Source organism: Dicentrarchus labrax, unplaced genomic scaffold, assembly GCF_905237075.1.
Source record: "Dicentrarchus labrax unplaced genomic scaffold, dlabrax2021, whole genome shotgun sequence".
NCBI classification, from domain to species: domain Eukaryota; kingdom Metazoa; phylum Chordata; class Actinopteri; family Moronidae; genus Dicentrarchus; species Dicentrarchus labrax.
In genome coordinates this window covers 1,416,237-1,432,455 of record NW_026136711.1, presented here as the reverse complement: position 1 = coordinate 1,432,455, position 16,219 = coordinate 1,416,237, and the positions used below count along the sequence as shown (strand labels likewise).

Below are 16,219 nucleotides of genomic sequence, written 5' to 3'. Positions count from 1 at the left end.
AGCGGATTCGTCACGGATACTTCAGCGTCAGTCTCTCACCTTCCTTGACCTGACATTTCAGACTGAATGAGGCTGACCCATCTGTACATTTGTGTGTGTGTGATTTGCCCAACCTATTCTCCCTGCTGTCAGTGGCAGGAAGAGTGGTGAGTGAAATATCAATTTCATCCAGAGTCCAATCATGAATTTGCATATTCATGGTCATGGTAAGTTGTATTAAGCCCGCCTGTCTGTATCCTGTGTCTGATATCGAGAGTGTGATTAAACATCCTGGCGAAGGAGAAATAACTCGTTCTCTGCGTTAGATGTAGAGCTTCATTCCTTTTTATAATGTAATGATTCTCATGTGACACATCCTACAGATGTACTTTATGAAGCAAGCACTACAGAAAAGAGTGCAGTGATGCTCCACTTAACCCAAAACACATAATAAAAAGTTATATTTGATGCCATTGTATAAGAACCATTCATCGTAATGTAATATTTGCATGGACAAAAACAACCAAACCCTGCCCAAACATGAACCATCATTTAAAAATATTATTATATTTCTAATGATATAATGATATCATATAAAGCAGTCTAACAGTCCTAGGGGACATTTTTCTTGCTAGTTAAGAATAACTATATAGAAATAGCTATTTTTCCACAGTGGCCACAGTTTTCACAGTTACTCAGTCCATGAAATGATTGAATGTTATGACTGATGAGAAACCTTGACAGTATTTTCATCTGTGATCTCAACTCAACTCGTCTGTTTTCTGGGTGTTCATTAAAAAGTTACGAGAACAAATGTTTAATTAAGTTTTGTGCCTTTCAGTTCTGAACATAAAGCTTGTTGGTGCTGTGGAAGGTTGAAGGCTATAGGACTGCCACTGACATCATGAGGTAGATTCTGAGCCATCGTACCATGACAGCCATTGTTGTATCCAGATACTTCCCTTTAGTTTGGATGCTTACCATGAAGTGATTAGGTACTGAGCCAGGTTGATGGCTATCGGTGTGCCGGTGATGGTGACGTGGCGGTCACTGGTGCTGTCGATCTGACTGCCGATCTTGATCTGAGCCCCCGATACCTGCCGGATCTCATTAATCTTGGTGCCCTGACGACCGATGATGGAGCCAATCAGCTGTGGGGAGGATGAAACAGAGGATTAGGATTACAGACATTTTGGGTTTCTTAAAGGAAAGACTGCATTTTCAATAAACGTTCTACCTTTAATATTCTTGTTGGTAGTTATTAAGCCTGTCTGTGTGTCTGTCAGCGCTTGTAGAAATAAAACTGTCTCTATTTAAATGTTTGTCTATTACTCTTTTTTATTTTTGTAATTCTTACAATATTCAACATACCTCTGACAATGAATCAGCTTTAACAAGATTAAGCATCTATAGTCATGCTAGCTGCTCTGTGTTTTTTTAATTTGACAAAACAAAATGCGAATGAAAGCTTGTTTTCATCCACTACCATTACATGATTATAAGGAGTTGGTTCACAAGTGGAGGTGGAGTGAAGTGGAAGCTCAAACGGTGAAAAACAACGCAGAAAACAGAATGGAAATGTGAAATTTCTTTGTCTAAATATTAGAAACACAATATTAATCAATATACAAAACAACTACAGCTTCTAAAATGACCACAGTGCTGAATGAACTCCACTTGGATGTGTGGAACATGCAGAGCTCCATAAACCTTATTAATTTCAATGTTTTAGCTGATGGATCAACCCACATACACCCTTCTGTCTCTCTATGTTTCTTTCTCTCCGTCTGTCTAAGAATATGGAAAAGCAACAGGTGGTCAACTCTGACTCATCTGTGTGCGTGTGTGTGTGTGCTATACTGGTCCCAGTGGGGGTTTCTGTAATGCAGTAGGTGTCACAGTAGACAGATAGTTAGTTATCTCGTCAGTGCAGACCATAAATATGTCTCGTTACCTTTTTTCTAAAAGGCAGACGTGTGTTGGCAGGATGGCATGAGGATGGTATCTCTTGTGTGTCAAGGTTGCATTTGGAGCTGAACTGCATGAAAAGAACTGTTGTGCTGATGCAGTTTTTTTTTTTTTTTTTTTTTTACAAATACAGATAGAAATCTGATGATAACAAAACAGAGGGACTGAAACTATTGCAGAGGAAATTCAAGGATTGGGATCAAATGAAACCAGGTGTCATTTTTCTCTGACAAAACAAGAAATATTAATGACACTGCAACATAAAACGACTATAACCATTTGTTCTCTGCTCTGAAAACGTGGAAAAACAGGTCCCATATATTGAGAGGATATAAATGTGACAGCACAGATAATAAGCAGTGCAGTCTCAGTGTCAACGCCAGAGAGGGTGTTAATGTAATCCAATTAAAATATATAACAAATAAAAATATAATACATATATTTTAATGATCCCCATAAGGAAGGTTTGGCATAAACAATCGGTGTACAAACAGCTAATTAACTCCCAGCCTGGCTCATTAGCATGAAATATAATACACACAGATATTATGAAATAACTTTATCATTTACAGTTAATTATTTGTTCACTTGTAAAGAAAATTAAGAAACAATAATGTAATAATACTTTGCCTCAGAGGGTAGTGATTAATTCCAGTAAAGTAATTTCTTAATTTTAATACATAAACTTGTTTTCATGCGATCAAAACTGGGTGTCATGATTTCAGAATAATTTCAGGATTTCAGGTTAACAAACTACTGTTCACTGTTTGGTCAAGATGAGGATATAATAGTTTTGTGATTATTAGAAATAAATACTTACATCCTGTATGCCCTTTGACAGTTGTTCAAAGAAACTACAAATTTCTCTTCCACTGATTGGGAAATAAACAATGTGATATTGTGAACCTCAGTATCCTCAGTCAGCAACACTACAGATGCTACAGATAAGTGGCGAAGGAAAAACCAACTAAAAAAGTAGTGTAATAATGTAGTATCTTAGTAAGGTGTTATAAGCCTTCAGAGCAGCTTCAGGTGGTATTACGGTTGTTGCAGCGCTACAGTCAAGACCACAGAACAAAAAGAAGGCTTTTGCCGCTGTCAATCAGATGAGTCTCTGCATCCAGGCATACGACTGCAAGTGACAGTTAACACGGATCCCAGGCGGCCAGAGTCCGTTCTAGATGGATCCTGAATTAAACCTGTTTTCTGATCAAGCTGGCTTCATCGATGGTTTTGTCTTGAAGGAGGAAGTTACTTCAGACTCAGTCGAGACCAACTGGAATATTTGGCCAACTCCGAGTTCAAATACCAGCAAGTGCAAGTACCAACTACTACCAAACGTAGGGAGAATGTAATATCTGTCCTGTTTCCACAGGAACATTCCTAAACCACATCGTCCGTCTGACCCATTACCTACTGCCTCATCAGTCAGCTAGGCTGTTGTTGTTTTGTACAGTTGTACGTCACTTCTCTCAGGGTGTATGATGCCAGATAACGGTAACAGGACTGCAGTTATATAGCGCTTTGTTTTGCCTCTCACACACACACACACACACACACACACACACACACACACACACACACACACACACACACACACACACACACACCACACACACACACACACACACACACACACACACACAGATGCCTGCAAGCTAACATGCAAGGTTCTGGTGTGATCAGCGGGAGCAATCTGAGGTTCAGTGTCTACGCTCGAGGGCGCTGTGACATGTGGAAAGGAGGAGCTGAGAGCTGCTCTACCTCACAGCCTCCTTCTCCTCTGTTTAAAATGAAACTTCTGAACACTGACTCCATCAATCCTCTCCATTCAGCCGTCTCACTCTCTTTTCCTCTCTGTTCTTTTTATCCGCTTCTGACCCAGATCTTTCCTCTATTCAGACTCTTTGCCTCCTCTTTTTCTGAATCCTTCATTCAGTATCTTTCATTTCCTCATTGCATCCCTGCCACTGCATCTTTCTCTTTTTTATGATTTCTTCTCTCTCTCTGCACCACAAACATGCCCCACAAGTCATTTGGCCAACAAGCTCTGATGTAGATCTGGCCTGTGTGCTATAGTGGGCTATTCGTGGAAAGGGCTCTGACAATTGAAGTGTGTGTGTGTGTGTGTGTGTGTGTGTGTGTGTGTGTGTGTGTGTGTGTGTGTGTGTGTGTGTGTGTGTGTAATAGCTATAATGACACTGTGGGAGACAGAAGACAAAGCACCAGCTGACAACAAGCAGGTCAGGACCATTTGTGTGAAATCCACCTTTAGCCGCTGTTCGACCTCACAAACGGCCTCGTGGAATCATAAACCGCCTCCTGTGAGTCATAACCAGCAGGACAGTGTCTGACAAAAACCTCATATATCCAGTCTTGGACTATCATCACAGGTGTGCTAGCAGGCTAATCTGATTTAAGTTACAATGTTGTTTAATAAGAAGTCACTTAAAATTAAACTCAGTACTATTTTTATGTATCTATTACATGTCTGTCCATCAACCCTGTCTCCTAGAAATTACATGCAAATGCTGAAGTACTAATTTGCGACAACAAATTTATTTTGGAAGAAAACGCAGCGTCCTTGCCCTCGGGGATTAGTTTGTTATCAACATAATGAGGAAACATTGTTAATTAATCCTGTTGTTAATTAATCTGGCGAGTTGCAAAATGTTGACACTCAAAGTACCGGTAAGATGACTCCATAGTTCATTTGTTTTCTATTGAAATATGCAATCTCGGAAATCTGGAAGAAAGTGAAGCATAGTTAAAGGTTTGTATGGTTATGTTTATTAAGGGTAAGGAAAGTTTGGGGTCTTGGTTTATTGTTAATGCTGTACAGCCAGGATATTGAACTCATCTACATACTTTATGGCTGACTTAAGGGACGTAATTACCCGTCACACACTGGGAAACACTCTCACAACAAACCCAAGAGACTCCACCTTGTGTAGCACACACCTGCTAACCAGAGGTAGAGAAAGGATCTGAGCCTTTACTTAAACAAGTGCAAATACCCCACTTTGAAAATATTCCACTACCAGTACAGTGAGGGAACAACAGCCTTTCCCCAACAACTGAAAAAACACTGAAAGCAATTTGTTTTTTAGTTTGTCTTTCTCTTGTGTTTCTGTTCAATCACTGGATTGATTGATGGAATAATCGGAAGACTACTCAGTTACTACAGTAACCTATAGCAGCTACACTGAAGCTACCTTCAGACGTAAAACAAGCTTTGGCTTTCACACTTTCAGCAAGGCTGGCTGCTCTGGAGATATGAGGTTTTCACCGGATGCTGTACAGTGATGTGTGTCCCCCCTCTGAGCAGCTTTATGTAAGTGCTGTTGGGTAAAATCAGCTTGAAGCTGAAGAGGAGGAAGAGGACGGACCGAGGGCTATTTTTGGGTGATTCCCTGCTGCCCTTGTAATTTGGAAAGGTTTACTGAAGGAGAGAGAGAAAGGGAGAGAGAGGGGGGGGAGTGTCAGACAGGGCTGTTGTTAAATCTCTAACTGTGAGCTATAGGATGTCATTAAGCTGCTCCGCTTGGCCCTGCTCAATGACTCACTCACACACACACACAAACAAACATATCACACACTAACATGCACAGGGTCTTAAGTCCCTCTCTGATCTACACTATTGTGTCTCTGTGTCCCCCTTGTATTTCTCTCAGACCAGCCATACAATACGAGCACGTGTGAGCAGGATTGCATGTTTAATGTGTGTGTGTGAGTCTATGCATGTAACAACCACACAACACATGAATTAAAGCTCAGGGGTTTTGAAAATGAAGCTTAATTTATACTTGAGAGGTGAGCGCCTGCAGAGGTGTTGATTATCTCGTCAGAATGGAGAGTTTCTCATACTCATCTGTCTGTCCTTTACTGTGCTACAGGGACATCATCCATAAAGAACCAGTGTGAAGAAATGTTAACTGATGTGACTGCAGGAGTTGCCGGGGAGAAATCATCAAACATTTGCCATTAGAGACTGAGGAAGGGATGAGAAACGAGCAACGCGTCAGGGAGACTGAGCTGTAAATGTGAAGAACACATTAGTATCGGCATTATTTACTGTATGCTGCTGTCTGTTTTGTAATTTTATTATAATCCTATTGTTCCATGCATTATATGTAGGACTCATACACATCCACGAGAGGGATGTTAACAGGTCACCATGAAGCACTGTGCCCTTCAAAAATTCCTGCTTTAAAACCTCCATCATCCCTGTCCCCAAAAACACCCAGGAACCCAGGACTCAGATCCTAACAAACCCAACGTGGGTGTTTGTGTGGAACAATGTGGGAGGATGTCTAAATATTGTCTATCTAACCATCCCTTTTGTTGTAGCGCAGAGAAAGACGGTGACAGGTTAACCTGCACTCGACCCGTGTGTGTGCGCAGTATGATTGACATCAAACACAGCCCCGTGATGACAGCCTCTCCCGGCTATACATGGGATGTGGAACAATGGATTAAAATGCTGTGCAGTCGCACATGAAGTGGGACACCTGGTCAATATACTGCAGACACGTCTCCTGCATCTATACATGAAGTAATTTGATAGCCTTGTGCTGTCTTCACTTTCAACGATATCTGCTCATGGCAACTACAGTGAGGTTAGGGAACAATCTTATGGCAAATAAAATATATATATATATATATATATATATATATATATTATATATATATATATATATAGATAGTTAAGGTTAGGTTGGAGTTGAGAGTTGAGCAACTAAAACACACACTGAGTTGGTTCTCCTAAATACTTATCAAACATGTGTGCATATGTTTGTCCTCCTGCAGACAGGGTGTCTGTGTGACAGACTGAATAACTAACACTCATTGATGGATGGATGGAGAGAGGCAAAGTGGAAGAGAAGTAAAAGAGCAACTGAGGCAGAAAAGGGGGAATATAAATATAAATATATTGTCTCAGTGTTACTGGGAAAAACACACTCGCTCTCTGCACGTGTGTTTCCCTCTCAAACAGCACATATTTGTACATTGTCAGTGAGTTAAATCTCATCCTCTGTTTGGTGTTTTTCATTAAACTGTCATGATCCCTGCCGTGCCAACGCTCATATTCAGTTGTTGCTGTTGTCAGCAGCCTGTAAAGCAGGAAGAAGTGGTAACGGTAATGTGAACAGGAGTAAAGGCTGACTGGAAGCAAACAGAGGGAGTTCACAGCTCTCTGTTTGTGAAGCTCTGTTTATATCATTAACCATGTTTATATGCACATTATAATAACTGTAAAAGCACTTTGGTTTCTATTTAACATATTTACAATGCCTTAACTGGTAGACGTTAAATATCTGATATAAACTGGACCACGCATATTATTGATATGGAAATTGTTCTGAGTTGTTTCAACCAAACATTTGACAAACAGTAACTCCTTGTAGGTTTTGAGACCGAGCCATATCTGTGTCATACTACATTTTGTTCTAAGTCACTAGGAGTATCTCATTTCATCCCAGGAGGAATACATTAGAAAATGTCTCAATTGAAAAACTGGACCAAGACAAACTCAACAGATTATGATTTTTCTTTTGGTATCTACACTGTAACTGTCCAGAATGTGTGTGCATCAAAAATGATGAAGATCTGAAATGCATAACCTTTTCTAGAGGCGTTTTCCTGGGGAAAAAAAATTAAAGAAAAACTTGCAATAGCCACATAGTTGTAATATGAGAACAATTTCAATGGATTGGGCTAAACTCAACTAGTGAAACAGTTAATGAGACATTCTTGATTTTCTTCTCTCTCTCTCTCTCTCTCTCTCTCTCTCTCTCTCTCTCTCTCTCTCTCTCTCTCTCTCTCTCACCCCAACTGGTCGAGACAGACGACCACCCACCTAGAGCCGGAGGATCTGTCCTAGGTTTCTGCCTTTTAACAGGCAGTGTTTCCTTGCCCTTGTCTCCAAGGTCTTGCTCATGGTGGTACTGTTGGGTCTCTGTAATTAATGTTAAAGAGTTCGGTCTAGACCTGCTCTATTTGAAAAGTGTCCTGAGATAACTTCTGTTATGAATTGGCGCTATACAAATAAAATTGAATTGAATTAATATTTTATTGTTCTGTAACCAGTCTGCTTGTGCATGCAGACAGACAACAGATGCACAGACACTATGGCTAAGTTAGAAATTTGGTAAAAGCCTTTTACCGTTCTTATAGGTCAGAATGAACATAACGGCTCTGTGTTGTATACTTGCTTCATTTTAGTGTCTTGAGTTCTGTAACTCTGCTGTCCACTGGGAACTGAGGAAGCAGTCTGAGCCTCTGTGCTCGTTTCTGTGCAACACACTGGTTGTGTTGCAGTCTCAGTCTCTAGTTTCAGTCTTCTTCCATACAGCATGATGTTCATTTAGCAACTGATGGTCCCATTTAGAGTAAAACAGACCATAAAGCAGGGTATGCTTTAGGGCGGGGCTACAGTGCTGATCAGATATGGATCCAGATTCTGTTGTTGACTATTTCTCTCCTCAAATCTGTTCACAAACACATTTTACTGTTTATCTGGAACACCAGATCCTGTGTGAGCAGGCGAGCAGCCAATGAGAGCAGCTCAACTCGCAGTACGTAAAAAGACAACAATGGCGACGGCCATAATGCCAAACACGAGGCTTTAAAACAGTTCTCCACAAAACAATAGGTGACGTCACGAGAGGCCCACACGCCTTTTATGTATTTAAGAGCATGTTGTTGGTATTTACCTCTTGCACTTGTCCCTAATGCTTGCTGATGCTTTAATTGACCTCAGCAAGCACTTTGTGTTTATTGTGCGGAAAGTCCTCAGTTAAGAAAATGATTAAATGTCATTTGCAAACCAGATTAGTGGAGGAGAAGTTATATGACAGAATCTCGTACACATTGCTGTGATGCTTAAAGAGCGTTTTGGAAGGAGCTGCATTGTTGTGTGTAAACCAAAGAGGAGGTGAGGCACTAAACAGCTGAGCACTGACCGAATGACTTACTGCCTGTGATGGATGGGAGAGGGAGCGGGAGAGAGACACGATGGCTAAAGGCTGTTTTATGAACAAAAGGTCACTGCGTTGACCTCACGACAGTCGACGTGTCCATCAAATGTCATACGTCCTTGAGTGTGACACTGAACTGTTAACTGTCTGCTTCACTGCCTGAAATAAACAGGCCGATGCGTCGTTTGCGGCTCCACAGAGACACAGAAAATTATTTTAAGCGTGTACATATGATCTTGCTGTCTTTTGTTTAAAAAAAAAAAGTCTAGCAGGTTATAATATTTTTATTTATGGTGTGCATTTGTGACTATGGAAGATTTAAAATGCCTAAATTAAAACAAACTAATCAAACAAAGAAAATGAAACACAATTTTTTATATGTAATTCCTTTTTTTGTATGCATTTACTATTTCTTTTTTCAAGAACATAAATAAAATTATAGTTTTTTTTAGCTTTTTGTCTTTAATAACTGAATGAATTGTCAAATCAAATCAAATCTCAGTGTTGTCCAGCAGAGAGCAGCATACAGCTACCAATACCAGGGAGGTGAAAATGGAAACAATCAGTTGTCCAATCAAAGCATGGGGGAGGAGCCATGGGCAGAGCTTATCATTGCAGGAGTTAATGGCAGCCATGACAGCCTTTCACAAGCTCCAGTGTGTAACATTTAGGAAAAAAAATCTGTTTTCATTTGTCTGTAATTACCTAAAAATAAGAACAATTGTGTTTTCAGTACCTTAGACAAGCCTTTCACGGCCACTGTAGTGAGAGGTATTCAGTTGGTTGCAATCTGCAACTTCACCACTAGATGCCACTAAATTCTACATTTTGCTCCAAAAACAGACACTTAGATGGATCTTCCGCTAAGTTAACTAATGCTAGCAGATGTCCTGTAGACGTAAAAGGTGGAATGAAAGGAAGACTTCGGCTCTGACACAAATTTAATATGACATTTGTGTCAACTGAGTGACAGTGGAAGACGCTGGGTGCATTTTCTCTGCGTGTCCGAATGATGGACTCGGATTTGCACTTACATCGTTTGGAATGAGGAGCTCCTGAGACGTGGTTTGGGAATTGGCGTCCACTCCTCCTGTGAGACAGAGGGAGAGGGAGAGAGAGGGAGGGAGAAGGACAGGGGGGAGAAAGAGAGTAATTTTGATGGATTTTATTACATAGAACACAGATACACCAGACGAGCGCACATACAGTACATACCAATGACCGATTTTAAGATTTCATGCTGCTGCTGCTGACGAGACGCATACAGCAAAACTAGAGGACGGAAAGAAGGAATGTGACAAGAGAAACAGAGAGGTAAGGCTGAATGAAGAGGCATAAACAAATATGAAAGAAGAGAATCTCTCAGAATAATGAAAGAGCCAACCATTTGTTTTACTCTTTCTAAAGAATCATTTTTCTTTCTCCCTTTTTTCCTTTCTTTCTTTCATCTTTCCTTCCTGACTTCTTTTTCCTCATTTTCTTTATTCCTTTCTGTTCCTCCTTTCCTTTATTTATGTTCCTTCTTTCCCTTCCTTTTTTTCTATCTTTTCCTTCACTCTCCACAGGGAGGGGTCTGACCACTGCGAGCTAAACCAACAGTGCTCCTTACTGTGTGTGTGTGTGTGTGTGTGTGTGTGTATCTGCACTTCCCCGACTGATGAGTTTTATACCTGGGACATAATGGAATAATCAGCCATCCATATCCCCACATGATAATTTGCTCTTCTGTCTCTCTGCCGTGCGGTTAGCATTTGTTTGAAGAACTACATGACGGAGCGGCCATGTCTGTCGAACAGTGGGAGAACTCATTTGCAAAATGTGAACAGACCACAGAGAGAGAGAGAGAGAGTAACACAAGCTGTGTTCACTTAGTTACAGTAAATATCCACTCTGCTGAAGTGTACTTGAACAAACCTCTGACCTCTCTAAAGGAGGTGGAGGATTCACAGAAAGTGCTTCTATGAGAGAGAGCAAAATATTCATCTAGATGAGGAATTAGGAATATTGTCCTTTAAAGCCTCATTATTTAGATTTGCTATCATAAAATCAGCTTCAGAATCCTGTTGATGCCTGATGACGTTGTGATAGGGTGAACGGTTCCTCTGTACTCCTGTTATTGCTTTATATAACCTTTAGCTCCAGGTCGGGACGAGTGTGTAACACTTAATGGGTGAAACTGGATCAATTTTTATGGAGAAAATGTTTTCCGGGCTAGTTTCCTGGTGGGCATTAAAGTAACCGCAGCTAAATGTACTGAACACAGCGGCAGACGCAAAGAGACCAACGAGGCCGACGGAGGAACCACTCAGACCGGACTAATGTGGGACTGGCTTTAAGTTGGTGGCCAGGCTGCAGACAGACGGCGAGCTGGCCTTCTTGCTGTTGGACTAGTCAGTTGGATTTGCTGTGTCGAGTGTTGTTGCACTTGATGTTTGGCTGAGATAGAAAAGTTGTCGACTTGCTGGTTTTGGATCATAGGTAATGTAATCCTAACAACCGTAGAACAATGTCCATGTTTACCACAGTGGGATTGCAACTGTGGGCTCTAAATCTTACATAATGTTGATTTAATTCTTATATTTTGGAAATGTGGTTGCATGTATGACAGGTCACTGTTCTGACTATATGCACGTATATTCTTTGACTTGAAAACCAATCGTCTGCATTGTTACAGCTTTAATTTTTCACCTTTTAGTTAATTAGCGGAGCCAGCATGTAGCTAACTGATGTAGCCAGCACCGTTTGATTTGCGAGAGCTTCCCAACATGCCCAGCTGGATGCTCAGAATCAAATGCAGAACAAGGCTTGAATAATGATTATATAAGATGTACTATCTCATTATGTACTTGAAAAGTTCCTCAGACAATGAGAGGCTGGCGTGATGGATAGGAATAACTCTGCATTTTAAAAGATGAATCCAGAACATGTCGGATAAAATGAATCCATTCTCACAAACATCGACTGTGTTTTTTGATTCAGTGAATGATGAAACTCGAGGTAACGACATTCTTCTTTCTGAAATGGAAATAAGGTTTTTGAATTAAAGTTTATTTATTTTTTGGGGTTGAAACAGAGTCACTAGTTTTTGTGTCAGCGGACAAAAATGAATGAAGAACTCTGACAACAAGGTGACTTCTAAATGAAATGTTTACAGACTGAAGAGACAGAGAGAGCCCACCTCCACTGTATGACACACACACACACACACACACACACACACACACACACACACACACACACACACACACACACACACACACACACACACACACGTAAAGCATCTCAGGCTGACGTTTTGTGGTCTCTAAAGCTGACTGACGGATGTGGTGGAAACAGAGGGGACTGTGGACTGTTGACCAGACGATGGTGACTGACGTCCAGCGTGACCGACTCTCTGGCTGACGCCGTTGTCAGCAGCCAATCAGGGGAGAGGATTTTATAACGGAACTATTTACAGGACACTATTCTGAGATGATGAAGAGACTCATGGCTGATACTGGAGAGATCAGTGTGTGTGTGTGTGTCGGGGGGGCGGTGGAAGCTCTGCAGGTGAACTGACACTGACTGAAGGAAATACGTTATATTCAGAGGCAGTTTTTAGATCTTTAGCTTAAAAGCTCCAGAGTGAAACAGTGAGGAGGATCTATTGTCTGAATATAATATTCACAGGTATGTTTTCATTAGTGTATAATGTTACCTTAGAATGAGCTGTTTTTAGTCCACCCTGTTAAACCGCCATGTTTCTACAGCAGCCCAGAAGGGACAAACCAAACACTGACTCTAGATAAGGTCTGTCACATTTTTTGCGAGTTTGGAAGGCGAGTGGTATTCAGTTGGTTGCACTCTGCCTCTAAATCAGTTTAAGTACAAGTAGCAAATAAAAATACTCAAAATTAATGTACCAAAAGTAAAAGTACTCATTATGCAGAATGGCCCATTTCAGAATAATATATATTACTGGATTATAATTAGTGATGCATTGATGCCACTTTAATGTCTCTGCTGTTAAAGGTGGAGACAATTTTAATTACTTAAATTATGTATTATTATAATCTACACAGCAATGTATTATTAGTTGGTCTATATTTTGTATTAATCATTTAAATCTGCAAAGTAGATCAGTAAAAGTATAAAGTAGCAGAAAATGGAAACACTTAAAGTACAAGCACTTCAAACTTGTACTTGAGTAAATGTTCTTGACTCCTCACCACCGCTCGTATATGTGGGTTAGGTGTATTTAAGAAAATACATCTGTAATAATGCGAAGTGTTTATAAAATGGAAAAATATTGACCACAAGCGCATGAAAAATGTGTGTGTGTGTGTGTGTGTGTGTGTGTGTGTGTGTGTGTGTGTGTGTGTGTGTGTGTGTGTGTGTGTGTGTGTGTGTGTGTGTGTGTACATACCAGGTAGAACTTGTGTAGCTGATTGGTTGATGGGGGCCAGACCTTGTTGATGCATTGACAACTGGTGGAGCTTTGCTAACTGAGGGAGGAACAGAGAAGTGAATATAAATGACAATTAGCATAATTTAGTCTCAGAACACATCGTCTAAATAATAAAAAGTCTCTGTCAGTTTCTTGTTACCTCTGAATGTGGAATGCCGTAGTGACTCTGTACTGCGTACGTCTGAGAGAGAAAAACACAGAACAAAAGTGTCACTAAAGTCAAGGTCTACATGTGATCTTATAATATATTTATTTATTTTCAGCTCTCAGGCAACAGAGAGGCTGCTGCCCTCCCTCCGATTGGTGGAGGCTGTGCCTGCAGTGTGAGAGGACTGCAGATACTCAGGGCTGTAAAAATACTGCAAACCTTTATACACGTCTTGGGCACAAAAAACAATAATCTGTATTATTATATATTTTAAAAACATGCTCTCATTGAACATCAATCAGATATAAGGCAGTAAAGGACATACAACATTTATCTACGATATCCAGTCTCTGAAAAGTAAATGTGATTTTATGTGGCATTAGTGTATAAACAAAAACACATCTTTTTTATTAGACTGCCATTCATTTAGAAATAACCAAGGTTGATGTATATTTTCACAGTTGTTTGAACCTCTGACTTTATGTCTGAATCAGAAGCTGCACCTCTGCCTGTACCTGTCACACATTATTTTATCCCTCTAGATTTTTAATATAGATACTGCAATGTGATCGCTCAATGCAGTGTGATGAAAAATGATGACATTTCCCAAGATCTTCGGAGATCATAAAACAAAGCACATATATACAGTGATGGATGAAGTACCTGAAAGCCACACTTGAGTAAAAGTGCAGATAATCTTGCCAGAAAATGACTTTTTTGACTTGGTAGAAGTTAAAGTCATCTATTAGAATATTACTTGAGTAAAAGTCTTAAAGTAGCTGATATTTACTGTATCACGTAAAAGTATAAATAAACTCCAATTTAAAAGACAAGAACACAAGGACTGTCCAGTGTATTGTTAAAGTAAGTCTATGGAATCATTGCCTCAGACTTTTTGAGACTTCTACCAGTTCCATCTCAACAATGCAGTCTGCTTCCATCATGAACTCCGTCTCATCGTCCAGTGGAATTATACTCGTGTTATTGTGAGTGTCTGACCTGCCTGGGTTTGATGGAAATCAAAACTTAACTGTGGTTTTGGGAACATTTACTTGCACTCGCCCAGTAAGTGCATGAATGGAATCACAAAAATGGGCGGTAACCTAATTTAGCACAACCCTAACCCTAATTCTTTTTCTGCTCCTTTTCAACACAGGCATTTCCAGTGCTGCTTTCTTAGCATGTTAGTTTGGCTGTGTGTTTACACAGAGACACACTTACGCTGGTGTTTAGGAGTAATTCACCAGCAAGAAGGGAACCCATGTGGACACAAGTCAGAAGTGCTGGTACTAAGTACTGGTAAAGAGTAAAAGTTTAATCCTTGCACAAGCTCAAAGCCCATCTCTGCACATTGAATATATGAGGAAGTACCTTCTTTGTTATAATATGATCAGGATTAATCCTTCCCAATGCTCTACTTACGGTAGCACACTATACGAGTCACTAAAAAGACTACAGTAAAACGACTTTCACTCGATCATCCGAATCTCCTGTGACTCCTCGCTGTATCTCCTTGTTAGAGTGTCTCTGTTTATCTCTCCAAGATCATGATTTAAAGAGTTTTTAGAGGCCGTCCCAAATCCCAAACTGAACTTCAAAGAGAATGAACACTTCCATAGGCAATGCAAGAGACAGGCTGAGGTTAGGTGTGTGTGTGTGTGTGTGTGTGTGTGTGTGTGTGTGTAGGGAGGGAGGGGGACAAACGTGTGCATTCATGCAAAGGACTTGGTGCATTAGAGAGCTATTTGGTGCATTTGTGTGTCTCCCTGAGGTTCACCACACCTTACATAACAGAATTCAGAGTTTTTATCCTTGACGCAGACTGCACTGCAACTGCTGCTGAACTTTTGACTCCTGTTGCTAACTCAGGGATTTGGAGAAAAGGCTGTTTGCTGAAAAGAGCTCCAACCAGAACAAAAAAAGAAAGAAGGCGTCTGAAAGGTACAACAAGAGTAATCGACCTGGCTGTGCTTCATGGCCTCGTTGATCTGTAGATACACCGGTAAATGTTTATACACGCTGACAAACCTGAACGACTACATTGCATGCCGGAATCCAAACGGTCCATGCAGGCCCGAACACAAAAAATGTATAATAATATTATAATATAAATATTCATTGGTGGCTTAATGCAGCACACATCATCAAAGATGCAGCAGGCAGCAGCAGCTCCAGCATTGTGGGCCAGTATTTCTAGGAGAAGGGAATCAGCTCTTACTGGACATACATTCTCAAAATCACGGATCTGACGAGTAAAACGGTTTCATAAACTTTCTTAAAGGTTATAAATACAAAACTCATCCGCCACTGGATGTCGCACGAGAGCACCAGCATCTCCGACCAAAACAACGAACAGAAACAAAAAACTCACCGAAACCGTCTTTGTAAGTCTTTCCAACAATCACCAACGCTGGTTTGGTCAAATTAAACCTTTACATTTCTGAGTTAGACGTGAACATATTCATGAAAAGGGCTGCAATGACCACAGCGTAAGCTAACGTTAATCCTTGGGGACAAATCTGTCCATCAAAGTGCATCCACTAACAGTAGTTGTTGTTTGTTCCACTAACAGTAGTTGTTGTTTGTTCCACTAACAGTAGTTGTTGTTTGTTCCACTAACAGTAGTTGTTGTTTGTTCCACTAACAGTAGTTGTTTGTTCCACTAACAGTAGTTGTTGTTTGTTCCACTAACAGTAG

At 40.4% G+C, this 16,219-nt stretch overlaps 1 protein-coding gene across 3 annotated transcripts in view; it reads right to left on the bottom strand.

Moving 5' to 3' along the window:
• Positions 1 to 16,219, bottom strand: part of pcbp4 (poly(rC) binding protein 4) — a 147,258-nt gene that overhangs the window by 14,254 nt on the left and 116,785 nt on the right. For 2 of the 3 annotated variants that reach the window (XM_051415341.1, XM_051415344.1), the window contains 5 exons: positions 13,514 to 13,555; positions 13,333 to 13,411; positions 10,143 to 10,199; positions 9,962 to 10,017; positions 961 to 1,130 (listed from right to left, as the gene is read on the bottom strand). In XM_051415341.1, the coding sequence (XP_051271301.1) occupies positions 961 to 1,130; positions 9,962 to 10,017; positions 10,143 to 10,199; positions 13,333 to 13,411; positions 13,514 to 13,555 (404 nt within the window). The remainder of the gene's footprint in view (positions 1 to 960; positions 1,131 to 9,961; positions 10,018 to 10,142; positions 10,200 to 13,332; positions 13,412 to 13,513; positions 13,556 to 16,219) is intronic. The other variant, XM_051415342.1, reaches the window with a different exon arrangement.